Source organism: Esox lucius, chromosome 6 (assembly GCF_011004845.1).
Source record: "Esox lucius isolate fEsoLuc1 chromosome 6, fEsoLuc1.pri, whole genome shotgun sequence".
NCBI classification, from domain to species: domain Eukaryota; kingdom Metazoa; phylum Chordata; class Actinopteri; order Esociformes; family Esocidae; genus Esox; species Esox lucius.
This window is the reverse complement of record NC_047574.1, coordinates 17,165,124-17,192,960: the sequence shown is the minus strand read 5'-3', so window position 1 is coordinate 17,192,960 and position 27,837 is coordinate 17,165,124. Positions and strand designations below refer to the sequence as shown.

Below are 27,837 nucleotides of genomic sequence, written 5' to 3'. Positions count from 1 at the left end.
TTCAAGCTACCTAATGGATACACCATAGTGATAACTTTGGATAGTATTTAAAGATATTGCAGGCTGCTCCAAAAAGGTGTACTCCATCCATGCACAAGGTCAAATGTAGATCTCGGTGAGGTCTGTATACGCCTTTAACCAAACCCAACGTGACAGTAATCAACCCAATATGCAACAAATTGTGGGGCAAGCAGTGCATAACATGAAACAACAAATAGACAAGGCAATGGATAACACTGTGGAGTGGAGGAAAATGGCCACAACTGGAACAACTGTCTTTCCAGTTGCTTGCATTGGATATAGTTACGAGCAGGCGTTACTTTCAAAATGGAAGGCACTGGACTCAAGTCATTTCTGTGACATTATCAAAGTCCATACACAATAAGCCCAATCAGCTTTGAGTGTGAGGTCTACTGGTTTTGACAAGATTCAAGAGATGCCTTGTTCCCAAAGCTGTTACCCAGATGCCACAGCAGGAACATATTTCCAGCAGAATTATCTAGGGAGAAGCCATTCAAGTGAGTGTCAGCAGTAATGGAGACAACCAGTAGTGCAAAGAAACAAGGTGGAAGAAGCAGACATGTTTATGTAGAAGCACAGTATCTTGTTTAGTGCTAGCTCAGACACAGCAGCATTGTCCAGTTAGGAAAGCTCCTGTACGTGTTTTCGCCCTGTCATCCCCACACAATGGTCAAACTACCAAATAAGTGGCACAACTGAACAGCATTGGTAAAGCACAAAGAAATTAGCTAAATGTGTTAAGTGCTGCGAAGCGCATACAGTTTCAGTGTTATTTCATAAGAGACATCAAGTGACATTAATAATAATGTTATTGTGTCATAAAAAATTATATAAGCACCCATAATAGTTGAGACAAAGTAAAACTTTGATCACAAATCTATATTCTTTGTAAATAGGCAACTGCATGATTCATAAAATACATTGTTCAAGGAAATGTATCCTACTAATGACAGTTCTAAGCTTCAGAACCGTGCAGGCTAATTTTTTTTTTATAGTTTACATATATCTATTCTTTCTTTGTTATAAGCAAATCACAAAATAAAAAAAATAAATAAAAAAAGAACCACTTGCCTGTCTCACCAAAAAGAAAAATTGGAAGGCCGCTGAACATTTTCCCTTTGCTTTTTCAAAATGATTTGTAAAAAAAAATAAAAAAAGAGCAAAAAACGCTAGTGCAAGAGGTAATGGTACAATTGGATACTCAACACTGGTGATGCAGATGTGATGCAGCATGATCCAGGAAGAGCGGAGATGGTCTATTTGTATGGAGAGGTTGGGCAAAACGTTTATTGTGGCGTTTATTGTGTTATAACGTCCTCCATCTCTAAATCTGACACAATCACTCCAGGTATCAACGCTCCAATGTCTATACTAGACAGAGCTGTAAAGCCCATGAAGCCTAACACTCCTCCCAGAATGCAAATTCAAACTAAGACAAACAGAAATACATCACGGAATATACCACCTGTGCTTGCCTTTGATTTTCAGGTCTAGCACCTCCTCTGTAATGAAGACATATCTTTGATTGGTTGGGACGCCATCCTGTGTTGTTGCGTCAGTTACTTGGGCCCCTGATGTTCCCAAGCTCAGCCTCTACTAGGTCTGTGAGCCACGGGCTGAGGCATCGCCGTCCGGACTAAGGGAAGCTGGGCGGCCCTGCGCCAACACATTGATAGTAACCGGGGGCAACTGTGCGACCTCACTCACAAGGTTCTCATATTCGCTACTGTCCTCATCCTCGTCTTCATCCTCATCCTCCTGCCCTGCAGCCTGTCTGTCCAGGGAGTCAGAGCTGGATCCGTCCCCATTTCCCAGGTAGGGCGTACTGGGACTAGGAGCGGGGCTGGAGCCCACACTGAGGCCCAGACCAAGACCCATTGGGTTTGGAGAAGGGTGGCCGGGAGAGCCCACAGCCTGGGGCCGGGGGAGCAGCGCAGCACTGGTCGGGGAGGACGAGGAAGGGAGGAGCGAGTTGTCCTGCAAGGAGAGAAGGTCTGCGTAGGCAGGGGGGTTTGCAGAAGGGCCTGGCCGCTCTGGGGTGGATGGAGTGTTGAAAGCCACAAGGGACAGCAGGGAGGTCTCTGGGGGCTCAGTGTTTTCCTCAGGAGTGGGAAGTGGCTCAGGGTTCTGCGCCTCCAGGATCCCTGAAGGATGGAAAGATACAAGCATGCCAAGATAAAAGGGGGGGAGGGTTAATAAGCAACTAAAAATAATACCTTTCATTTCTGGAAAAATGAAGAATACATTGGCTTAATACCACATTACAAAATACCTTCTCAAAAATGGTGAAAGCACAATGATTGTTGATACATAATTCAATTTCACGAGAGCTCAAATATGCGCAGTCAAATTCAAAGCCACATGGGTTACATACTTCTTTCCTCTTCTGCATTTTTTTGTTTCCTGAGAGCAATTTGCTGTTTTAGTTTGTTCACCTCCTGTTGGACTTTCTCTTTCACTCGTTCACTCTGCTCAACCTCCCCACATACAGCCTGAAGAAACAAAGGACAAAAAAATCAACATCAGTATACACAGCTATGGTGTCAACCAAAGCATATTATGCAACATACCAAAGGCAATAAATAAGGACATATCTGGCGGTCTACTCACCTGTACCTTATCTTGTAACGCACTATAGACTTGGAAAATCGTTCTAATATCCTTCATCACACCGTCTTTGTCAAAGAACTCAGCCCTGCAACACACAGGGCACAATACCATTTCCATCAACACATGACTCTCAAAGCAATTTCAATTACTTATTGACAGGGCTGACATGTGAGCGATACTCACCCATGCTCTTTGATAACCTTGGCATAATTAAGTGAGGTGTTGGGGACAGAGGAGACTTTGTATTCCTGCTGGCTGGTGTTGCCCAGGTTGGGGATGCTTAGTGTGACCCTCTGGTTGTACCTGCTGAGTGGAACCAGACAATTAATGCCATGATACAATGAGCTTTTCTTGTTCACACGTTAAAGCAAAAAACGTCATTGTTTTCTGCTTTCGGTCAACACCCCAGACAGCAGACAGATGAGTTGGGTCAAGCTTCAGTTCAGTGACCCTGGATGGAGTGCATGTTAAGTTATTGGTCTTGCTCAAGGGCCCAATGACAGTGGAATATCTTGAGGGATGTGAAACCGGTAACTCCTTATATGCTAGGCTACACTTCACCAATAGGTATTATGTGGTTTTGCCACTGTAGCCAGATTTTAACCAAGGAGTATTAGTTAGAATATAATGATTCTTTTTTTTAGTACTGAAATGTACAACAGGGATGAAACAACAAATGCGTAGCCAATACTGATAATTGAAATTCATAACGCAATCGGCTGATACCGATGTCATTTCTGTATCTGTGTACCCTGGCATAAAAAACACAAAACAGTCCTTCTGATGAAGCTTCAAATTTCAACAAATACTAAATAAAATCCTACAAAAGTTATCTTTCAATATACATCTTTCTATGACAAAATGAATAGAAAACGTATAATTATAAAACAACACATGGATAGAAATGTAGTAAATAAGGTTGATAGAAAATAACTATCAACAATACTGCAACAGAGAATAAACAATAACAATAAAAAACATTAAGACACGACTCAAGCAAAAAATATATTTATAATAGAAATGACTTGCAGATTGGATGCCAATGCAAAATCGGTCTGAAATAATCTGCCATCTTTTGATACATGTGCCTGCCGTTTGGTACGGTGTGTGGGGGTAGTTCTACCTGCGGCTGGGTCTGAACAGCACATACTCCAGGGCATGTGTGGAGTTGTTGGCTGTGGAGATGAAGCTGAAGAGGAGGAAGACTAGGTCGGGCACACCAAGGAGCTGGGTCAGCTGCTTGTGGATGATCTGTTCCCTGAATGACATCTGCTGCTGCGTATTCCTCCTAAATCTGTACCAGCCGATGACATTCTACATAGGGGGGACAAGTAGAAAAAAGTCATTTTGAAGATGCCCAGACAGTATATTAAGGAGATCAACAGTGTATAATGCTATACAACTGTCCAATAAATTGCCATGTAGGTTAATACAAATAAACCTATAATAAATACTCACTTTCCGCCTTTCTTTAAGAATTTTGTTAAGATTCTCTTCATTGACTAGTCCGGCATAATTATAAAAGCTGTTGGGAAAAAGGTGAAAATAAAATACATTCTCCCACATTAGCTCTGCATTACTCAAAGTTTCGCTGTCATGATAAGACCCTTTTAAAGTGAGAAATAGACATATAATACATTTCAGGTAACTACTCAGTGAACATGTTTGTAATTATATTCAAAGTAGCTTATTCCTTTTTCTCAACCACTGGTCATGTTTTTTAATGCTAATTCTGCAGAATTCAACATTGGCACTCAGTGATGGCCATTTAAGGCTTCATTAATGTTCTTCTAGCAGCAGGATATTATGCTAGTAGAGCTAACGCAGATTTTCTTTTTCAAAATAAAAGCCATAATTGAAATATATAAGGCAGTATAGTTAACAATCTAGTCTGTCATTTTATGTTTAATGCCTGTTCCAATATTGTTCTTGTCTGTTCTTTTTTTACAGACTAGACTGTTAAATATATGGCCATATACATTTCAATTATGTCTTTTATTGTGATGAAGAAAATCTTCAGTGCTGCCCCCATAATATCCTGATGCAAAAATAATGCTAAAGAAGCCTCGTTTGGCCATCACTACTTGGAGTATATATTTGTTTAACTTGAGAGTTCAGGCTCTACATGGTTTTTCAACTGAAAACCTTCCAAATATGTACCAACCAAAACATTCCTCTATTCCTTCATCTAACAATGCTTCTTTGATGAGGGGAAAGCTGTAAATTGAGAGTAGACACTGAGGATTATAATAAACCCACACCACAAGACTCTACATGTGCTCTTCCGATTCCCATATTGAAATTTGTTTCATGTACAGTGACAAGAATGACATGCATAATGACATCCTCTGGAAGTTTTAAGGTGTTCTAGGGTGACATGCCATATACCTGGTTGTCATAAGCAGAATAAGCCAGTTTTGTCATATTCTGAATCTTAGAAACTTCAGTGGAACTCACAGTGGAATGCAGTTACAACTTATTACTCTGTGCCAAACCTGTGGTTCTTCCAAGGTTGTTGTGAAAGCCTAATGTTAAGATAATCTTATACTATTGCAAACAAACAATATGATGTCCGCCTAACCCAGTTTGCAGTTTATAAATGGAATATTTTCAGATGGTGCAAACAACAGTAACTGAATGTTAGAATGCAGGACTGTGTTGCAAATACAAATGTCAGATGAACTGCGGTCATCACCTATAGTCTGAATTTCCTTTACTCTCCAAAGTTTCTTCCAACTACTACCATGGTTATGCATGTGTTTTAAATGTATTTTAAGAAAGATTTCAAATGTTTTTATCCATATAGGCCAATATCCACCAGTACAAAGGGTTAAAGAGCACAGATTTCACATAACTTGAAATCATAAACTCTTACCTAAATAGCTGTGCACAGGGTTCATGATTGTGGACTTCTGTTTTAAACAAAGAAAACAGCAAATGCATGGTTATTCAACTCCATATTAAATTATGTAAAAATGAAGACAGTCAGAGCCACGTACAGCATTGGTGTTGTACTCCAAAACAGTCCTATTACAGATTGACTGTTACATGAAAAATGGCTGCATCTTTGTTCCAGATAACTGTGTTTTTTATCTTATGCTAGATAGCAGTTGCCACAGCATCCATTTCAGGGTGGCACTGTCAAACAATCAGATCTGTTGTTGTTCAGCGCAACATTCTAGCACTTCCTGAGTGGCTACTGTAACTACAGATAGCTAGCATGAAAATCCTATCAGTTTATGGACAACAAAGTAATCATACAAAGCAATTAAACCCCTCATTTCAAATCCTGATTTTGGCCAAACCACTCAGACACACACATTCAAGGAGTTCATGGTGACAGTAAGGAAACACTTACTACTGAAGCCAACTACTGAAAAATCTATGGATAGCTTAATTATGTCTCTAAAACAAGAAGTCCTAACTCTAATTTCTTAAACAGATAGTTCAGGAGTATGGCAATGAGCTCACCTAAATCTGGAAAATGTGATAATTGAGTTCAGTGCCAACACCCCAAACTATCGAATTAAGAGATTGGAAAAAGCCTACAATAAAAGGTATCTTGTTCTAAGTGAAGCCAATTCTTAAAATGAAGCCTACTCAAATTACATTCTACAACATTCGCTGTCCATCTCTGATTATGCCATGGCTGCTGATTCATGTTTTAACTCCACAAAGCTCTCTGCTGCTTGCCTTATTAGTTTACTGTCTCCTGAACTGTCTCCTCATTAATGTAAGTTTCAACTTAACTGCTGCATTAATTATGTACATGTATTTATTGGAACAGAAGTGTTAGGTAATTTTGCATCTTGATTGATTCTATTATTCTACAATTTTTCATAGTTAACATTCAGGGAACATTTGGGGCAGAAAGGTAGTCATTTTAAATCAACAGAAACATGGAAAAGGCATTTGGTTGGATTTGAAAAATGTTTGATTGAAAAGTATGGATATCAGCAACCAAAAAATGTAATGCAATTACATACATAAAATGTCCTGTCTCCCAAAGTAGCTTAAAAGTTTACAGTATATTTCGATGCAGTAATCGAAATATACAGCTATATACACACAACTGTTCAAAAGTTTGGGGTCACTCAGAAAGGCTGAAATAAATAAGGACATTTCTAAGTCACCCAAAACTTTTGAACAGTAGTGTAAATGTTCACTGTTTTGTTGCTCTGTAGTACGGCACTTGGATATGAAAATATACAATGATTTGGATTTAAGTACAAACTGTCAGCTTTAAATTGAGGGTTTCTTCATCCATGACAAAAACATTTAGGAAGTTACAGCACATTTGTTTATTGAGGGTGCATGTTAGTGCCCAAAGAATGTATTTAGTATAGGCTTCACAGAGCATCACCAGGGAAGATACCAAGTACCTGGTGATGTCTATGGGTCACAGACTTCAGGCAATAATTGTAAGAAAAAGGATATGTGACCAGTACTAAATATTATTTGATTATATATCATTATAATCTTTCCAAATAATTCTGGCTCCTTAAAATGGCAGGACCAACTACAAAAATGTTGTAATTTCAAAACAATTAATCCAATATGGATGACAATACACTCAAATTTAAAAACAGACAGTCACAGTAACCCAGTAGGCATTGTACCATTTGAAATCCTAAGACCTTGAATATAAAGGGTCTCACAGTCCAAACTCTTTAGGAGTTCCCTACAGTTCAAACGGTTAGAAAATTGAAAAGTCGGTCAGTCATGTGAGGGGATCATTGGATCAATCCCAGCATGGGGCATTTGGAAAGTGGATGAGGCAAGCTGTTAAAGTAGCATTACTTTGACATTGGTTTGAAATTGGTATTCATTAAGCATTACAATTTCACAATAATTCACTCAAAGAAAATTGATGTTTTTGGAAATGAAGTCCCCACAATTGGCCCAGTGCTCCACTCCATGGAGATACGTTTAGCAGTGTCAATGTTTACTGTATGTTTGCCATCCAAGGCCTTACCTACTACTTGAAGGAGTTCAGCACTGCTGATTTGCGTATCGCTGATGCTGATAGTTTCCTCTTGCCTTACTTCTCCTAAGAGGAAGCCCTCCTGTAGGAGCAAAACGTTTTATAATATATATATATTTTTTTAAAGGCTTAGACAGAGAAAGTCATTAACATACTGTACAAAAATGCAATTCAACTATAAATACTACAATGACTCTTTCAACAAAGAGTGTAGAAAACTTGATACTTATTAAGTCCACTCTTTTTTGTACATTACAAAATGTACAAAATCTGCACCTTTCCACAATTGTGTCCCTAGCTAGTTACCTTGAAGGTTCCTTGATTCTCTTTGTTGAGCTTTTGCAATACACTTTCCAATAGAGGGAACCTACACAACCCTCAACTGGACAAATCTATGACCCACCCCACATACACACAACCTTCAACCGGACAATTCTTACACCTTACATATTTTGTAGTATATTATTTAGTAATTTATTAATGCTCAGTCTATTTTGTATTTCTTTGCTGCACCAAAATTCATAGTTTGTTGTGAAACTTACTTGGCAATAAAACTCTCTGATTCTGACTTGAAATAATTTGAAAGCATTCAGTTAAATCATAAAATGCAACTGAATGTTTTACTTCAAATACAAACCCGATTCCAAAAAAGTTGGGACACGGTACAAATTGTGAGTAAAAAAGAATTGGAATAATTTACAAATCTCAATCTCATATTTAATTCACAATAGAATATAGATAACATATCGAATGTTGAAAGTGAGACATTTTGTAATGTCATGCCAAATATTGGCTCATGTTGGATTTCATGAGAGCTACACATTCCAAAAAGTTGGGACAGGTAGCAATAAGAGGCCGGAAAAGTTAAATGTGCAGATAAGGAACAGCTGAGGACCAATTTGCAACTTATTATGCCAATTGGCAACATGATTGGGTATAAAAAGAGCCTCTCAGAGTGGCAGTGTCTCTCAAAAGTCAAGATGGGCAGAGGATCACCAATTCCCCCAATGCTGCGGCGAAAAATAGTGGCGCAATATCAGAAAGTTTCTCAGAGAAAAATTGCAAAGAGTTTGAAGTTATCATCATCATCTACAGTGCATAATATTATCCAAAGATTCAGAGAATCTGGAACAATCTCTGTGCGTAAGGGTCAAGGCCGGAAAACCATACTGAATGCCCGTGATCTTCGGGCCCTCAGACGGCACTGCATCACATACAGGAATGCTAGTGTAATGGAAATCACAACATGGGCTCAGGAATACTTCCAGAAAACATCGTCGGTGAACACAATCCACCATGCCATTCGCCGTTGCCGGCTAAAACTCTATAGGTCAAAAAAGAAGCTGTATCTAAACAGGATCCAGAAGCACAGGCATTTTCTCTGGGTCAAAGATCATCTCTGATGGTATGGGGTTGCATGAGTGCGTGTGGCATGGGCAGCCTACACATCTGGAAAGGCACGATCAATGCTGACAGTTATATCCAAGTTCTAGAACAACATATGCTCCCATCCAGACGTCGTCTCTTTCAGGGAAGACCTTGCATTTTCCAACATGACAATGCCAGACCACATACTGCATCAATTACAATGTCATGGCTGCATAGAAGAAGGATCCGGGTACTGAAATGGCCAGCCTGCAGTCCAGATCTTTCACCCATAGAAAACATTGGGCACATCATAAAGAGGAAGGTGCGACAAAAAATACCTAAGACAGTTGAGCAACTAGAAGCCTGTATTAGACAAGATTGGGACAATATTCCTATTCATAAACTTGAGCAACATGTCTCCTGTTTTTATTGACAATTGTACAGTGTCCCAACTTTTTTGGAATCGGGTTTGTATATACACTGAACGAAATTATAAACGCAACACTTTTGTTTTTGCCCCCATTTGTCATGAGCTGAACTCAAAGATCTAAGACTTTATGTACACAAAATACCCATTTCTCTCAAATACTGTTCACAAATCTGTCTAAATCTGTGCTAGTGAGCACTTCTCCTTTGCCGAGATAATCCATCCACCTCACAGGTGTGGCATATATAGATGCTGATTAGACAGCATGATTATTGCACAGGTGTGCCTTAGGCTGGCCACAATAAAAGCATCTGCATGCTCGTTGTCCTCATCGGGGTCTCGACCTGACTGCAGTTCATCATCGTAACCAACTTGAGTTGGGAAATGCTCACATTTGATGCTGTCTGGCACTCTTCAGATTAATCCCGGTTTTCACTGTACAGGGCAGATGGCAGACAGCGTGTATGGCGTCGTGTGGGTGAGGGGTTTGCTGATGTCAATGTTGTGGATCAAGTGGCCCATGGTGGTGGTGGGGTTATGGTATGGGCAAGTGTGCGTTATGGACAACGAACACAGGTGCATTTCATTGATGGCATTTTTAATGCACAGAAATAACGTGACGAGATCCTGAAGCCCATAGTTGTGCCATTCATCCAAGACCATCACCTCATGTTGCAGCATGATAATGTACAGCCCCATGTTGCAAGGATCTGTACACAATTCCTGGAAGTTGAAAACATCCCAGTTCTTGCATGGCCAGCATACTCACCGGACATGTCACCCATTGAGCATGTTTGGGATGCTCTGGATCAGCGTACACGACAGCGTGTTCCAGGTCCTGCCAATATCCAGCAACTTCGCACAGCCATTGAAGAGGAGTGGACCAACATTCCACAATCAACAACCTGATAAACTCTATGCAAAGCTGATGTGTTGCACTGCGTGAGGCAAATGGTGGTAACACCAGATACTGACTGGTTTTCGTACCCCCCCAATAAAATGGGAAACTACACATTTTAAGGTGGCCTTTTATTGTGGCCAGCCTAAGGCACACCTGTGCAATAATCATGCTGTCTAATCAGAATCTTGCCACACCTGTGAGGTGGATGGATTATCCCGGCATAGGAGAAGTGCTCACTAACCCAGATTTAGACAGATTTGTGAACAATATTTGAGAGAAATAGGCCTTTTGTTTACATAGAGAAAGTCTTAGATCTTTGAGTTCACCTGCGTGAAGTTGGCCCCCCACCCAACGCAAAAACGTCGTCAAACTATGCTCAATCATTTGTGCTCCGCTTGTGCCGGTAAAAGTTTAGTTTGTGCTGCGTTGGGTTTTAAAATTAGACATTGAATTATAGACGATGACATCACCAGCCCCCCCACATGCTCCAAATTCACCCAAAATATTCTGTTCGTTTGTGCTCCGTTTGTGCTGGAAAAAGTTGTTTGTGCTGCTTCGGTTTTTTAGATATTCAAATAATATTTTTAGGTCATTCTGAGGTCACTCAGCCCCATCACATGCTCCAAATTCACCCAAAATGGTCTTGTTCGTTTGTGCTGGTTTGTGCTGGTAAAAGTTTCGTTTGTGCTGCGTTGGGTTTTAAAATATTAGACATTAAATTATTGTTGATGATGTCACCAGCCCCCACATGCTCCAAATTCTCGTTCGTTTGTGCTCCGTTTGTGCACAACTAACTGAATGGGAAAGACACTGAATGAGAGAGAATTATAATTGGTGCACCAGCCCACTTTTTTTTAACAGTAGGCTAGTTGAAGTAAAAAGGTAAGACCTAAAGAATCAGCAAACCAAATCACAATATTCACTTATAGGTTACTGTTATCCTGTGCGTTTTCAACTTTTAACGAACCCTGATGCGGATCACAGGATGTGTGGATGCAACATAAACTTCAAGGTAAGTGTTTTTCTTACTGTATGCTGTGTTTTGTTAATAATATAAAAATTGTCACAAATACATGCACCATAATCTTGTTTTTTTTTTTTTTACTTTTATTTGATTGGGACAGTGCATGTTAATGAACAAAACATGGTGTACATGCATGTAAAAATGCCGGATTATAGCCAAGGGCTAATTTCCATCCGTAGTCCCACGAGCTAAGATCACACAGCTCACAAAAACATTGCAAAATAAAATTTACATCTACAGTCAGTTCATAAATTTGCTAAATCCTATATACAATATTCACACAAAACTACATTCAACTTCACAAACACTAATCCATATACACATTACAAAGTAAAACAATTTAAAAAAGGATAAAACATACATACTAATATGTGCAACTTTGATTTTCCCATAGCCATTTCTTCAACTGGACTTTAAACGAGCTATATGTAGTACATTCTCTTAATGTTAGAGGAAGACTATTCCACAGGTTCCCACCCCGGACAGACAGGACCGTCTGACCGAAGGTGGTGCGCCTGTGAGGTATTATCAAGTCTCCTCTGGTAGAGGGTTGCGTGATCCTCAAAGAATTTTCTTTAGATTTAATAAAGTCCTTCAGAGGTGGCGGAGCGAGGGAGTGAAGGACCTTGTATATCAAACAGGCCATTTTTAAATTAATCATATTTTGAAAATCCAATAGTCTATGTTTTTTTTAAAACTTGACAGTGGTGGTGGGATAGCGGTTTCGCTATCTGTTTGCTGTGTTAATATACATGTGTATTGTAAAGGCCTATAGGCCTATATGTCTCTTAAGCTCACTATGGCTTTTTTTTTTTATATTAAACATACACTGATATTGTGAAATATTATAACAAGCTATTTGCTATTTTGTAGCTATTTTCGGTTATATATTATATTGTATTGTCATTTATTCCTGTGATGTAAAAGCAGAATTTCCTGTATCATTAGACCTACTCAAGTTTTCAATTTCACTTAAGTCATTAGAAATCATAGTAAAATGTTGATTGTATGCTTAATTATTATTGGTGCTCAGTTAAGAAAGGTTCTTAATTTTGATCAATGTTGATCAACCTTTTATTAAATTTATTACGTCCTTGCTAAATAAGTATTTTTTATATATATATATATAGGCTACATTACTTAACCAAAATCTTTGAATTGTTGTATATATTGGTTTTCAGAAGAAGAAAAGAACAACAATAAGCAGCACAACTGTTCAAAATTGATAATGCTCATAGGCTATAGGCTACTGATTAACTTCACAAAAAGAGCTGTCTATAACTATTTTTGATCTTGTGAAAATTTATTTATCTATTTTATTCAGTCAGCCTTATTTGTAGCCTATATGCCTAATAAATATTAACATTAATTTGATTTCATTTCTGATATTTTAAAACCCAACGTAGCACCAACGAAACTTTTACCGGCACAAACCAGCACAAACGAACGAGACTATTTTGGGTGAATTTGGAGCATGTGGGGGGGCTGAGTGACCTCAGATTGACCTAAAAATATTATTTTAATATCTAAAAAATCGAAAAAGCACAAACGAAACTTTTTACAGCACAAACCAGCACAAACAGAGCACAAACGAATGAGACTATTTTGGGTGAATTTGGAGTATGTGGGGGGGCTGGTGACGTCATCGTCTATAATTCAATGTCTAATATTTTTAAACCCAACACTGCACAAACGAAACTTTTACCAGCACAAACGAACAAGACTATGTTGGGTGAATTTGGAGCATGTGGGGGGGGCTGAGTGACCTCAGAATGACCTAAAAATATCTAAAAAACCGAAACAGCACAAACGAAACTTTTTACAGCGCAAACGGAGCACAATCGATTGAGCACAGTTTGACGTTTTGCGTTGGGTGGGGGGCCAACTTCACGCAGGTTTTGAGTTCAGCTCATGATAAATGGGGGCAAAAACAAAAGTGTTGTGTTTATAATTTGGTTCAGTGTACATACCACATTTAAATGTAATTTAACTTACACTCATCCAGACGGTAGTGAGTGCTTTCATATTTACATATGTAACTTTTTTTGTACCTCTGGCGTACCAAGCTCCATTCTCTAACAATGTAGTTACACAGGAGTCCTTATGTATTTGGAAACATACCCGTCCAGATCTAACAACCAGGAACAGGTCTTTCCACAATTTGCACACATCAACAACAGTAGAACATAATATAACTAGAGCAAGATCTCTCAGATCGTACAGGCTACTACAAATCCAGCTGTAGCAAGCTACCTCCAAAAATAGATCAGCTTGTCATGTTATTACTAATTCATGATTATCATTACTAATTTGTATTGACTGACAGTTTTATTTAATTGGTTTTGTCCCAAAAAGTGATTAATTTAAACAAAAACATTGAAATGTTGGGAAGCTGCAAACTATGTAGAGTACTAATCATCTGACAAGCTCACACCTATTTGACAACCAAGCAATATATTGTATTTTTTTTAGTTGCACTTGTTTTTCTAATAAAATCAGCCCTAGCTAAATTGCAGCCACACCTAGCGGACTTGGGACAGTCGATCCTGAGATGTCTTTTGAAGCAAATCCAATCATATTCCGGTTCTTGTCATGCTGCTTGCTTAACCACTGGAAGGAATGCTAACAAACAGGATTCTGTCCCTGGTCTCGCAATGATAATTAAATTAACTAAACGGCGTTAGTCATTTCTGTCAACAATGCTTTACTCCATGTCATTTAATGTTGAGTCAAATCTAACGTTTTACTTCATATAAAGATGGCTTTGTAGCATGAAAATGTACTGTGATATTTGAATTGATTCTTGCTTATTTTCTGAAACGTTAAAATGCTGTCAGTTCCACTTTCAACTACCTAAGCAACAACGGTAGATTGTGTCACTTACTGACTCACTACATGCTCTGCAGAGTCAATGTCTTCTATTCCCATGGTCTCAACGCAATATTTTAGTGGTAAATCAGAACTATTATGGCCTAAATTCACGCTGATATTATTTGGAATTCATTAGCCTATCAGATTTCACTTCCTCCTCCTAAACAACTAGAAGTAGCTTACAAGAGACCTGTATGGTTACCATATCTAAATACTGACTTAAAGTATACACATGAAAATGAAACAAACATGGTTTAGTAAGAGATATGGTACTTTATTAGCCAGTTAATGCGTTTGACATTAGCTACTCACCGTGCCTAACCGGCTAATTTAGCTGTAAAGCTAGCTAGCTAGCTAGCTATTGCGGAAACATAACCTGTAGTTAATGTTAGCTACGTCCATGATGACAGGACCAGAAGCCAACGATAGCTAGCTTATTTTTTATTATCGATTTGCAGTTGATGCAATTGCAAATAATACAGTCAGCCAAGGAACAAAGTCAGTTATAACCCAATCATTATTGCATTGACAGTCGACACCACGGAAGTTACTTAGGTTGACACATAACTAGCATAGCAATGTCTGAACGTAGCTAGCTATGACACTAGAATACCTATTTTATGTTGAGAATAAGGTACAGGCATAAACCAAGTTACAATAAACAAACATGTGCACTCTAACTATTCATAAACACATTTTCTGTACTTACATGATCAGAGTTGCTGTTAGCACTGTGATAACACACAGAACTAAAAGTATAGCCCGAAATGGATGCCGCCATGATGGAAACATCCCAGCAATCCAACCCTGCGGTTGCACGCTACACTCGCTCATCTGCTGGGTGTCATACTAGCTACATCCTGTGAAACTTCGAATTATTTTGTATATTACGACAGCAGACCTATCTCATTTTACATAGACTAATACGTAATTGCATTCAAAACCCACTATATGTGCACATATAAGTAGACAAAACTGATTGTATGATACCATCGTGACAACGTGAATGAGTTTGTTACTTTACTAGCGATTTAGCTGCTTTAGCATACACTAATGCTACGTCGCATGGATTCCATTGAATGCACTCGTGGTAGACAAGATTCTTCAAAAATCGAAGAAAACTTGGACAAAGATGATTTTACACCCTCGAATCTCGGAACAAAAGATTAGTAAGTATTCCAAATAATCTAGAATAATTGCGCTATTATATCATACCGGGGCTGGTTTGTACCACTTTTGTACAACTTTGTATCCTCTTGTATCTAAGTGACACATTTTAATATTTTTGTAGCTGGGATGATGCGTACCAGAGGGAATTGCAGACATTCAAAGATATTGGAGACGTCGGTGAGATATGGTAAGAGGCATTGTATCATACTTTCAGTCCTGTGCCTGTGTTCATGACTGTCTAGCTTGTCTTTTTAGTTTGACCCAAATTACGAATAAAACAACACGTAATATTTAACAACACAGTATTTATCCCAATAGTCCAGCAAAAAAATCTAAATTTGTTTGTGTTGTCAACAGCCGTGAAGATTAGTTGATTATTTTTTGTAGATGCTATGTAAATACTGTAGTACCTGCTAACAGCTAACTCAATCACGCCGGACAAGCAATCGAAATTATAGTGACGTGATTTGAATATAAAGGCCAAACCAAACGACTCGCATATTCGCTGCAGACAGAATGAATGAGAGAGTACAGACCCGCCGTGAGCGTTAAGACCTCAACGGCGTCAGTGCGCTTGTTTTTCTCGCGTCTACGCGCGCATCTCTTGCTCAAATGAGCTGATGTATAACACAGAAAATACTTAGTACGCCCTACCAAGTAAGGAAATTACTTGGCGTGCATTTTATTCATGACTCTCCGGAATCATCTCCTGAGTATTTAATTTTGGTTGCATATGTAGTTAGTAAATAGTGGAGGTAATGCACCAATAGCGTTGGATGCCATCCGCTGTTCAACCCCACAGAAGTAGTAGTTAGTAAATTTGAGCTAGCTTGATAGTAGTAGCCATTTCAAGTAGAACGTATAAATGTATGAATCCAATCAGTACAATAGGCTGTAGTTGAGCTATTAAATGAATATATTGAAGACCGTTTAGTTAACATTACCCCTGTTGAAAGCTAACTAATTATTATTATACAGTTATATTTGTATTACAAATAGTCAAACACAGGTGCGTAGGTTTCATTATACATGAGTGCGACATGTTCCCCCCATTTTTGAAAATGGCATTTTGCCACCCCACTTTTTATCTACATTATATGCAAATCCCAAACTCTTTAGAACGGTGCAGTGGCATTAAGGTAAGCAAATGCATAATTCGAAAGAGACTGGCTTGAGAGCTAGCACCATGACACCAGCCAAGACAATACTTCGGGTATACAGCATTTTTTATGCAAAGATAAATTGAGTGGTACAGCTAGCTAACTATCAGACATTAGAAGAAATGTTTTATATACATTGTTAGTTTATATACGTTGTTATGTATATTATTGCCAGACTTGCCATATCTATAATTTCAATACCAGTATTGCTGCTAGTATGCAGTACTCTTTTTAAACTGCTGCTAGTGTACAATGTTATGTATGTTAATGCTTTATCTTTCTTGCGTATATTGTGTATATATTTTTTCTTCATTCTCACTAGTGTGCTATATGCCACCGTTCATAAGCTTATTACTCTAATGTTTCTATAATAATTCTACCTATATTGCTGCTAGTTTACGTTAGTTGCTAGTGTACAGTGTTCTGTATAGTGTTGCTTTATATTTTTGTCTGGCTATATATTTGGTTATATATTGTTCTTCTTAACTCTCACTACGTAGTTGTCGGGTGCCATGTCGAAAGAATTTCATTGTGCACGATGACACTGTGTTGTTCGGTGCATTTGACAAATAAACCTTTAAACTAAACTAACATACTAGCTTGATCTATTGAAATGTTGGCTAACGTTTTATTTAGTTCCCTACATAGGTACCTGCATTTGACATTTCAACCTAATAGATCAAACATTGCCATCAAGATCTTCAGGCGTCAATGTAGATCAAGCTTTTCATGTCATATGCTGTACTGCATTTTAGCTGGATCAGATGGTGACTGTGACAGGGGCTCCTGTCAGCAAGGAGGTGTGGTTGTGAAATTCAATACAGTAGAGGCAAAATGTACATGTAGATCTCATTATATCAACCAAACACATTGAAAAACAGAGGTTTTTCTTCACTAAGAGCACACATCACATACAATAAGTTAACTAAGTAATATTAAATGGCATGGCTAAATGCTGTATTTTTTGTGTTTGTTGTGGCAGAATCAATGAGATGTTGTATCCACCAGAGCACCTACATCCTATGGCCAAAAGTATGTGGACACCTGACCATCAAGCCTTATGAGCTTGTTGGCCACACCATTCCAAAACCATGGGCATTTGCAAAAACAAATTTGTCCCCCTCACATTTGAAATGTTAATTTGGATGAAATAAGTCTAGGAACGGACAAATCGCACATTGGACAATGTTAATGAAAATGTATATGTTAATACTGCATGCCTAAAAAAGGAACCGGAATGCTGTTTGCCCAAAATTAGAAGGCAACCACTGCCAAGTCAACCACTGCTTAACCATGATAAATACTTTTCACCACAAATTCCAATAAGTTACTTGCAAGTTGTCAGTACAGTTAAATAAACAAAGAAAGTTTGCAGTAGTGGGGCGACTGATGTGAATTGACCTCTTAAAAATTCTGTGCGCATTAATGAACCCATTGACGTTCGTCTATCATGTGATTTGGGCTTTATAACACTGACGCGTAGATGTGACCATCGATTTTCGCTAAAGGAACTGTTAGGAAGTGTGTTATGTTTATTGTTGCTTTATTCTTTTGCTATGTTTTTGCTATATATATATATATATATATATTTTATTCTCACTATTTGTCGGGGGCCATGTCACAATAATTTTATTGCGCAGGATGACAGTGTTGTTTGGTGCATTTAACAAATAAACTTTGAAACTGAAACTTGACACTTTGAAGGCTATGTTTTTGACATTATGGCTTGGAACATGACTCCGAAGCCAATTCACTTCTCCGGCAGGGTTTACGGCGGTTGGCACTCAAAATAGATGCAATACCGCCACCATACTGTGCTGGAGTGTGACCCTAAATCTAAATCCTCTCTGCCAGTCTTTTCTAGTTTATGTAGATTGTCTACTAAATGCTCTTCAAACTGAATTCCTGTCAAGTATCCCTATTCTCTCAGAACGTCTTAATCCCTTTCTCCCTCTCACAATGCCCACACTGCATCACCACATGGTCTACTGCTTCAAATTCAATTTGGATGTTTCCCTATCAAATGTAACCCTTTATCCCAGCGGCTGTGTCCCAGTTAAAGTCTAGTAAAGATGGCTTCTTCTCCTGCTTAATGATGCCTCCCTCCAAACCCCAATTTTACCCTGTATGTGAAAAAGATGCTTGCCCCTAGTGTCACGATCCCACTGCTTCTGCCATCTCTTCACCATCATTTCCCATATTATCATGAAGGGGATGAATGTTGTCATTATATTATATCCAATATCTCAAACACCAGTAGCCCACCCACCAGCTAAATTCCTGCAATTCCGCAGAGTTTATCAGGACTCATGACTTAAATTAGGTATACTTTAATAATAAAAGACCTGATTACAAAGGGTACATTTGGTTACTAAACTGATAAAGTTGTTTTACTGTGCCTTATCGCTATTTACCAAGGTTTGGAGAAGAGAGTATGGACCGAGTGCTGCGGTGGATGGAAAAAGAGAAAATCCCAGAAAATGCTGCCATTCTTGATATTGGCACAGGCAACGGTGTCCTCTTAGTTGAACTGGTAGGTTTGAAAACAGCATGCCTGCCTTAACAATGAAAATAAATTGTGCCTTTGCATCACTTTTCATGTTCTTTATGCACTGTATTTATTCATTTTTTTTCTCCAGGCCAAAAGTGGATACACAAATCTCACAGGTATTGATTATTCTGCAGCCTCTGTGGAACTTGCAAGAAGTATATTACGGGCAGAAAACATACCTAATGTGGAACTCAAGGTGAGACAAACCTACTGTGTGTCTAGGAATGCAAATCACTACAGTCACATAATGTTATTAATTTCGGTCACGTAGTACATTGGCAGGCATAATAGTAGTGGTAGCATATATACTAGTAATTGCACTGTGAATGGGCCACATGGTTACTACAGATGGTGTACTCAACAGTTGGTGAGATTATTGTACTGTATTGTAGAGAAACCTATGCATACACACATTGACATTCTCCATGCATGTCCCTTTTGCTTTGCACATATGCACCACATACCTGTCACATACAATTCTGTCAGACAGTTTCATAAATAAAATCATTTTATGGTTAAGTAACGTGTACTGTTCTGGCAAGTAAAACACATCTGCACGATAGGACTAAATACATTACAATGGAATGCCCAACATTTATCCACAACTCTACTCCATCCCAGTCACATTAGCTTAAGAACTTTAGGTCTCTTGTTGGACCCCAGACCTTAGACAAACCAAGGCATTGATGCTTCTGCTGAAGTCAATATTGACCTTAATCTGGCAGCAGTCCTTCCTGGATAGGGGTGGGTGTGTGTTCCAGATGGTATGTTGGCATCACAGTCCATACCTCTAGGGCAGTAGAAGACTGTGTGTCTGTTACTGGGGAGCCTGAAGCATATACCTATTTTGTCTCCTGATTCTGCCTCTTCAATCCTACTCGGTTTTCTTTCCAATTATGACTCTCCGTATCCCCTGTCCTCAGTGCCACCCCCTTCTCTGCACAGTCCTGGCTTCGACTTAAGATTTGCTTCTGCTACAAAAACATGGTGCTAGCCTATTGAGCCGCAATGGGAACTGCCCTTTCCTACCTTCAATGCCGGCCATGATTCAACCTTGTATCCCTAGCCAAACCCTTCACACTGACACCTCTAGTCTGAGTAGGTCCCAAGGGCAGCGCCCGCTAAGCCCATTTTAAGCTGTTGTCCACTCTGGCACCCCAATGGAGAACTTATGTTTCCCTTGAAGCTAGGACAGAATCCCAAGGGCAGATTTTGAGAATGCTCACAATTGCATTTGTATTTGTTTCCCTCATTCTAGATCTGACATTGCAGATAGCTAGTTAATGTACATTAAGTATATGGTTGAACCACAGAACTACCTTGAGATGGATACACCATATGTCACTCTGGTTAAGAGCATTTGCAAAATGACTCAAATTTTAGAAACATATACCAGGGAGGTGTCTCTGACTGAGAGTCATCATGAGTACCATCTGTTTTGTGCCTGGGAGTGGGACAATCACTTCTCTGTCAATATTTGGATACACTAAGTTTTATTAGCTGTTTCAAAGCCTTGCCCTCCCAACACTTGCCTGAAGAACCTTGCTGAGGCTTGTGGGCACATTCTTTCTAAACATACATTGTCATTCCAATGTATATAAATATTTCTTTCAGCACTGATCACTTCTGGCCCCTCATAAAACTCAATGGGTGGTGGTAAATGTGGCTGCTTGGCTCACCCCAGAGATGACGTTTTCCATGGCCTATAAGGATAAAGGAGTTATTTCATTGGTAGCATGTCCTCAACCTCAGCAGTGGTCAGGTTGGACCATAGGAGGGAAACTGTTCTCTTTTTGCACAGGTATCTATCAATCAGTTAATCAAATGTATTTATAAAGTCCTTTTTGCATCAGCAGTTATCACAAGGTGCTTCTACAAAATCAGCTAATGAAGATAATGAAGACAAATATTGATCACTTAACATACTGATATATTCACTCACTGTTCTTTTTTGCATCATTCTAGGAGATGGACTTCTTGAGCTGCTCTGGAGAGCTGAGCTGCTTTGATTTATGCATTGACAAGGGCACATTTGATGCCATAAGTCTGAACCCAGCCAACACTGAGGAGGGCAAAACATGTTATGTCCAAGCCCTTAGAGGGGCACTGAAGGAGGACGGTCTATTTGTTATCACATCTTGTAACTGGACTAAGGAACAGCTACTACAGATGTTCAGCCAAGGTGAGCAAACTCTCTATTGTTGAGTGGAACATTGGATTACACGTTTTTCAGGAATGTTCACCCCACTTCAGTGAATGGAAAAGTCATTAAACTATGGGAAATATAAAAACATATATATATATTTCTTTTTTTTCTCTCGTACTTATGAAATACTGCTGCAAGGTAAGACTAATTTGCAGTTTTGATAAGCTTTTTGGCAAAGGATATAATCCTAATAGCTGCAACATTGGCATGCACCTACCTTGTGCAGCTGCTGTAAAATTACATTTGAAGTTTACTTTTCTTGGATCCACTGATTAACTGCATTGGATTGTAGCTGGTGCTATGGTCAGAGGCTTATAACTATTATAACATGAGATGGTGGATAGTCCTTGGGACATTGCTAAGGTTTACTGCATCATGAACTTTAAGTACCAGGACAGTTCAGCCTGGTTTATTCTGCCAGGATGCTCAAACCTATATAAAATGGTTGCGCAAAAGGCTCAGTGGTATTATCATCATAAGGGGACCGTGTCAAACCAGTCAGTATCTGCGCAACACATCTTTACAACAACACATCTTTACATAGAGTTGATGAGGAAGTTAATTGTGGCCTCTGGATTGTTCTCAAAATCATCTTCAATGGCTGGGCAAAATGTCTATATTGGCAGTACAACATGCTCATTGGACATGTGGTAAATATGCCAGCCATGGATGATCTGGTATATTTCCAGCTGCCTTATGATATGGGGCTGTGCATTATCATGCTGAAAGATGAGGTGTCGGCCACGAATGAATTGTACAACAATGGGTCTCAGGATCTCAGCACAGTATTTGTGCATTCAAATAAACATCAGTAAAATGCAATTTTGCTGGTCATAGTTCGTATTATATGCCTGCCCATACTATAACCGGCTCATCACCATGGGGTGCTCATTTATTATTAGTATATAACTTTGAAATATGGTATGCTTTCAGCTGTTATAAATGTTTTTAACTCTAAGTGCATGCAGCTGTGCCACTTCAGATCAAGGTGTCCTTTGAACATTCATAAACATTTGTAACTCTTATGAATGATCATCAAGGTTGTAAACACATCCTGATTTTAGAGTATACTCAGAGCTATGATACAAGTAGTTTGGTATTCATTACTACTATGCAGTTGAGATGACAACACCAAATGAGAAGATTGAACACCTAATATGTACAGTTACCATGTCACATTAGTGTTCACAAAATGTGGAATATTACTGAGAAGTGTGTCAGATATGAATAACATAGGTAAAGATAATTAATAAAAAATAAATAGTGAAGAGATCAAGTAATCTCTGGGTTATGAATTTGGCCATGACCCTGTTTCTGGGACAGCACCAACAATCCAAACCCAAAAATTGCAAAATATCTTCAAAGAACTGTGTTGTTCAAATGTATGGTCATTATAAACGCTTTATAGACCCTTTACAAATTGTACCCATTGTAAAGTATGACTTTTTCTTGTAGGGTTTGGTTTTGTGAAAGAGTTACCTACACCCTGCTTCCAGTTTGGTGGCAAGACTGGCAACAGTGTGACAGCAATCATCTTCAAACGACTACACTGACATTTGCCATCAAGCAAGTTGTATAAAAGTTGTTTTCATGGACTCTTACACAATCATCAAATGCTGAATTTAACATTTTAATTTGTAAAATTGTTTGAGAAAATATATTATCAACAGAAATCAGTATTCCCCTTAATTAAGTAAAAAATGTATGACTTTCTTTTAAATGTTTCTAATTTGATCTGCAATTGTTCTGATTTTAATCATTTGATATTGATATTATTATTATTAACTTGCCACTCCTCCTGACATGAACATATCACTGTACCTGATTTCCTTTCACAAAGTGTATGTAAAATGTAAAGGTTAATGTAATAATGAGAGCCATCCAAATTATTTTTCTGTTTTTTACCAGGCAGGTATGACTAAGAACACCTTCTTATGACCTGGAAGCAATTGAGGTTAACTGCCATGCCTTTTCACCTTACTGTATCTGCTCTATCATCTTGCCGGCCCTATTTCCTTTGTTATTATGAATGTTTTTTCCATATTAGTGGATTCGCCTGCATGTATTCCATAGTTCAGGGGAAATATGCACAGATTGTGCAATGCGTGTGTGTGTTTCTGACTTAACTACATACAGAAAATGTCCCCAACTGGGACAGAAAAGGTCTTGCTAATGGGTCATTTTTTAGTTTTAGTAAGTTAGATTTTATTTTATTTAAGGGCACTAAACTTTGGTGTCCCTATTACAAACATATCATTACTTTTTTTTTTCCATCTAGCTGGTTTGCAAATTTAATTTCAGTACTAGACAGTTTTAACCTGGTTTTGCATACATGTACCAGTAAAGGCAAATGGATACAAAAGTTACCATCATGGATATTTCAGATGTTTTCTTCCGAGGAACAGTGGAAGTTTGTCCTTTCTGGCACTTACCACAGTGCAACAGCAGCATCTATTGGACTGATGGACTAATTACCCTGCTCTTTCATAGTAGTAGGCAGGTGCACTGCAGTACTGCAAATACAAGTTTTCTTTTTGCTAACTCACGCTAGTTGATGGGTTATAGATATAGGGTAACAAGCTTGGTTTTAGCAATGTTTGTATTTTAAGTACTTGTAGCTATTAAGCAATTGGTAAAAAAAATATATATATATAATGTGATCAACAGGACAGAAACAAATTCTCAGAAATGCACAATGTCTACCATTTTCATACTGGCCTATATAAATAATACTAAATTATATTATTAAAATAGTATAATTTAATATTCTAATATAAACTCAAAAATATATAATTGAATCCAGTTTTAGAATATTGGTGCAGATTTCATCCATGGATGCATTCATCATGTCTAACAGTTCCAGAAACAAAAGTCCTGTTTGCAGTAAAAACTAGCTTGAATGGTTAAAAGACTAAGGAGCGATTTCCTGTTTACTTTTTATAATTAATAACGGTCAAACTCTCTGATTGCAATCAGGGCAGGAGGCCAAATTGGAGCAGTTCATGACGAGACAGCTGTTGAGTAAATGTAGAAGTCTCAGAATATCCTGCTGGATGTGCATTGGCACAGTATGGCTTACATAACTTTCCCATGAAACACAATGCTTCTTCATTCACGCCACTGTGATCACTGTCATCTCTTACATTTACACTGTGTGATTCGAAACAGTGAGGAGTCTTCAAATGACTGCCTGGCACAGGTACAGTTGCTTTGTTCTCTACCACGCATTGGATTGAATTACAGAATGAAGCCTCCTGCATGGGGACAGCCACAAATGTGGAGATTTTGGGAGGCAGTACAATATTTTGAGTCATGTCATGTAAGAAGTTCAGTGATCTCTTCCAAGCAGATGTTTTAAAACACCAATCAAATAAACGTACATATACAAATGTGTTAAACATCTTTTTTGTGAATGAAGTCATATGAAAATAAAATATGATTAAGTAGGCTATTCCATTGGTGTGCTGTTCTGTCTAGTTTTTATATTATACACCAGGATGTGTTATATAAAAACGGAGGCATACGGCTAAATGGTTTTCATCCCTATATATGGCGAGACCTAAGGCTATAGATCCGCACCTCGTTAGCCTAACTGAAAGAATATGGGATTTATGCTTTTTTTAGATCATTTTGAGTGCAGTCAGTTTCTCCTAGAATCTTTTGCAGACGTTCTGGTGGGTTGTTGGGAAAACATTTGGCAATATTAAGGATACAGACTTTTACAGGAACCATCACAACTGTTTTCAATACAGAGTGGTACATTCTGAAAAGTTTGTAAGAAATGAGCCTAGACTATACCAACACGGGATGTGTAAACTGAGGTTGCCTCATTCAAACTAGAATAGTCGCGCTGATAAAATAAAGAATAAAAAGACGCATACATTGGCGGATACAGAGCCATGTGCTCTGTACATGGAAGCACCGCTACGTCAAATTTACATGGGCAAAACCACTAGGGAATCAAACGTTGCTTTTCCCCTCTGCTCAAGAAATGGTTTGGCTGAACGAGGATTTTGTTACAACCTTCTAGCTAAATGCTGTATATTGCATGTACTTGGTCAGTCACACACTTGCAGTAACGTCTGGTGACAGTAAGTGTTCATGAGGTTTCGCATAGCCTACTGTTCAGATCCTTTGTTGCCGAAATCGAAGATGACATTACTTCGACAGAAGATCAGCTTGCCAGGTATAATAACACTCCGACGTCGTAGTTTCTTATAAAATCGGTGCTATTGACAATGTCTGATGTTTATGGTCCTCGCTGTTTTGTTGCCCAAAGTAGTTTGTTGATTGCTGAAGTTTCCTCGAGTTTTCCGCTTTTTTTAAAAATTGTTTGAGTTGCTTATAGGCAGATCTTTGGCTTGATTAAGTTGAATACTGCCATCAGAAGATGCTTTCCAGGTGTCTGTTCGTTTGTGATCCCACTTAATTTGTGCAGTACGTAGTCATGTGAGAGTGGAGAGAGAAATTGGGAGATTATTTGCTTTGTGCGCTGTCCAACGATTAGGCCACAGAAACAAAGATGTTACCCAAATAAATCATAAATACATTGACATTCTTGTTTTCTGTTTTCATACTTCCCCTTCGATTCGCCAATTGCCATTCTCTACTGTAGAAACACATCATCCTAAAAAGTGAAGCAGCTCTCCTCTCGGATGTATACATTATCATATTTGTTTTTTGTCGTTATTATGGATTAATCAATTACTGATGCCTGCATAGCAAAAGGCCCCAGTTCAAAGCTGTTCAAACTTTATTACATACAAAATTGTGTTGAATAGTATAAAACATTTGATATATTTTTAAAAAAATGTAACTTTTATTACACTTGTTATTTCGTTTGACTTTGACGATTCATTTATTGATTTTAATGGGATACTAACCGAATCATTCTCTGAAACATTGACCAAGCCAGCTTTGATTCACACAATTAGGAGATCTTAAGTTCAAATGCTTAAACGTGTATCACCTGAAGAGATAAATGTACTGTATATACAGTAAAAGCAATTAGCCTTAATTGCTTTTACTTTTTTAGCTAGAGAAACCGAACCAATTTTGTTTCAAATGTGTAGGCTAAGGCTGTCCCAGCTTACATTTCCTAAAAATGAACATAATGGATACCTATTGAAATGTGCTTCCCTTTACATAATTTGTATTAATTATCCCTTGGACAGGATGTCCTGAATCATTCAAGCTAAAGAGACCAAACCTTTTTTGTCTTCCTCTTTTCTTCTTTCACATTCAGTCTGAACCACCCAAAATATTTTTTTATGAATTAAAGCAAGCCCCAGTAACTTTGCTTGTAAAGTTAAAATCTAGTTGAATTTGACTTCATTTTGGTGTTTGCATGCATTCTGTACATAGTGACTCAAAAGTATTCACTCCCCTTGGACTTTTCCACATTTTATTTTATTACAATATGAAATCTAAATAAATATAATTAAGAGTTTTGGCCATGCACAAAAAAGTCCATCATGTCTATGTGAAAAATTAAATCTACAAATTGTTCTAAATTAATTACAAATATTAGTTTCGTATCTGTTCACCCCCCTTTTAGTGAATATTTGGAGGCAACTTTGGCAGCAATTACAGCCATGAGTCTATTTGAATAGTTCTCTACCAGCTTTGCTCATCTGGACACAGGATTTTTTTTGTCCATTCTTTACAGAATTGCTCAAGCTCTGTCAAGTTGGACCTTTGGTGGTCAGCAATTTCCAACATGTTCTCAATCGGATTGAGGTCCGGCCTTTCACTGGGTCATTACCGTATATTGTCCTTTATTTTTGCTGTATGTTTGGGGTTATTGTCCTGTCAAGTCCCTACAAGTCCCAGGTCTCTTGTAGATTTTTCTTCTAAGATTTCCCCATTGCAACCATTTTGCCACCTATTTTCACTAGCTTTCCAGGCCCTCATGCAGAGAAGCATCCCCATAGAATTATGCTGCCGCCAACATGCTTCATGGTAGGGATTGTGTTTTCAGGACGATGTGCTGTTTTAGGCTTGTGTCAAACATGGTGCTTTGCGTTGAGGTAAAATGCTCTATGCCCATAAAATCAACCAGGTGGTCTCAGTCTCCAATATGCCTTCTGGATAACTCTAGATTTATTTTAGAAACCATTCTTACATAAAGAGCACTTTTGTGAAGCACCTTGGCTAGTGTTGTGGTATGCACTTTGTCTCCCATCTCTGCCATGGAAGACTGTAGTTCCTTTAGAGTTGCCATAGGCATCTTAGTGTCTCCCTGCAAAATCGGCAGGTTATCAAATACTTGTTCTCCCCACTGTAAAACCCTGCGCTTTAGCTGTCACCCTGATATTGGCTACACCTTCTCCTTACTTCAGGACAGCAGAGCTTGACCACCGAGAACCTATATACTGTGCCGTATTGATATTAGGTTAGAGCAAAACCCGAACCCAGTGAACAGTATTTTATATCATGGTGACATTAAGGCAGTTACTAACATTAACACATTAGGTTTCAAAGTATTTCTCATTTAGGCGGCTATACTAACTCAAATATTATCAAAGGGGATTAAATACATTTT

General features: G+C 38.4%; 3 protein-coding genes across 9 annotated transcripts in view; 2 read left to right on the top strand and 1 right to left on the bottom strand.

Annotated features, from left to right (window-relative positions):
* Positions 1 to 561: 561 nt before the first annotated feature.
* On the bottom strand, positions 562 to 15,083 carry abraxas2 (abraxas 2, BRISC complex subunit). 2 transcript variants are annotated; one of them, XM_010869938.3, is made up of 9 exons: positions 14,916 to 15,083; positions 7,607 to 7,697; positions 5,507 to 5,543; positions 4,090 to 4,156; positions 3,755 to 3,945; positions 2,815 to 2,937; positions 2,632 to 2,716; positions 2,396 to 2,513; positions 562 to 2,165 (listed from the first exon to the last, which is right to left on the bottom strand). In XM_010869938.3, exons 1-9 carry the CDS (start codon positions 14,985 to 14,987, stop codon positions 1,618 to 1,620), a joined length of 1,332 nt encoding a protein of 443 aa, XP_010868240.2. In that variant the 5' UTR covers positions 14,988 to 15,083; the 3' UTR covers positions 562 to 1,617. The 2 variants fall into 2 exon arrangements, with proteins under 2 accessions (XP_010868240.2, XP_010868241.2); XM_010869939.3 differs by having other exon boundaries at positions 2,815 to 2,934.
* A 112-nt stretch (positions 15,084 to 15,195) lies between these two features.
* Positions 15,196 to 23,669, top strand: eef1akmt2 (EEF1A lysine methyltransferase 2). Of its 2 annotated transcripts, XM_010869936.4 has the most exons (6): positions 15,196 to 15,375; positions 15,498 to 15,563; positions 18,955 to 19,069; positions 19,176 to 19,283; positions 21,053 to 21,269; positions 22,749 to 23,669. In XM_010869936.4, exons 1-6 carry the CDS (start codon positions 15,260 to 15,262, stop codon positions 22,844 to 22,846), a joined length of 720 nt encoding a protein of 239 aa, XP_010868238.1. In that variant the 5' UTR covers positions 15,196 to 15,259; the 3' UTR covers positions 22,847 to 23,669. The 2 variants fall into 2 exon arrangements, with proteins under 2 accessions (XP_010868238.1, XP_034148446.1); XM_034292555.1 differs by lacking the exons at positions 15,196 to 15,375; positions 15,498 to 15,563 and adding an exon at positions 16,405 to 16,515.
* Positions 23,670 to 24,998: 1,329 nt separating this feature from the next.
* LOC105010568 (protein FAM53B-like) overlaps positions 24,999 to 27,837 on the top strand; it is a 56,832-nt gene continuing 53,993 nt past the window's right edge. The window contains exon 1 of one of the 5 annotated variants that reach the window (XM_034292554.1): positions 24,999 to 25,479. The gene's annotated coding sequence lies outside the window, so the exon portion shown is untranslated. The remainder of the gene's footprint in view (positions 25,480 to 27,837) is intronic. The other 4 variants (XM_010869934.4, XM_020047396.3, XM_010869932.4 and 1 more) reach the window with 4 other exon arrangements.

Coding starts and splice junctions, on each gene's coding strand:
- abraxas2 (XM_010869938.3), bottom strand. CDS start 14,987: ATGGCGGCATCCATTTCGGGCTATACTTTTAGTTCTGTGTGTTATCAC. Junction 7,698..14,915: donor CTAACAGCAACTCTGATCAT/GTAAGTACAGAA, acceptor TTGCTCCTACAG/GAGGGCTTCCTCTTAGGAGA. Junction 2,717..2,814: donor AAGGTTATCAAAGAGCATGG/GTGAGTATCGCT, acceptor TGTGTGTTGCAG/GGCTGAGTTCTTTGACAAAG.
- eef1akmt2 (XM_010869936.4), top strand. CDS start 15,260: ATGCTACGTCGCATGGATTCCATTGAATGCACTCGTGGTAGACAAGAT. Junction 15,376..15,497: donor AATCTCGGAACAAAAGATTA/GTAAGTATTCCA, acceptor ATATTTTTGTAG/CTGGGATGATGCGTACCAGA. Junction 15,564..18,954: donor GGAGACGTCGGTGAGATATG/GTAAGAGGCATT, acceptor CTATTTACCAAG/GTTTGGAGAAGAGAGTATGG.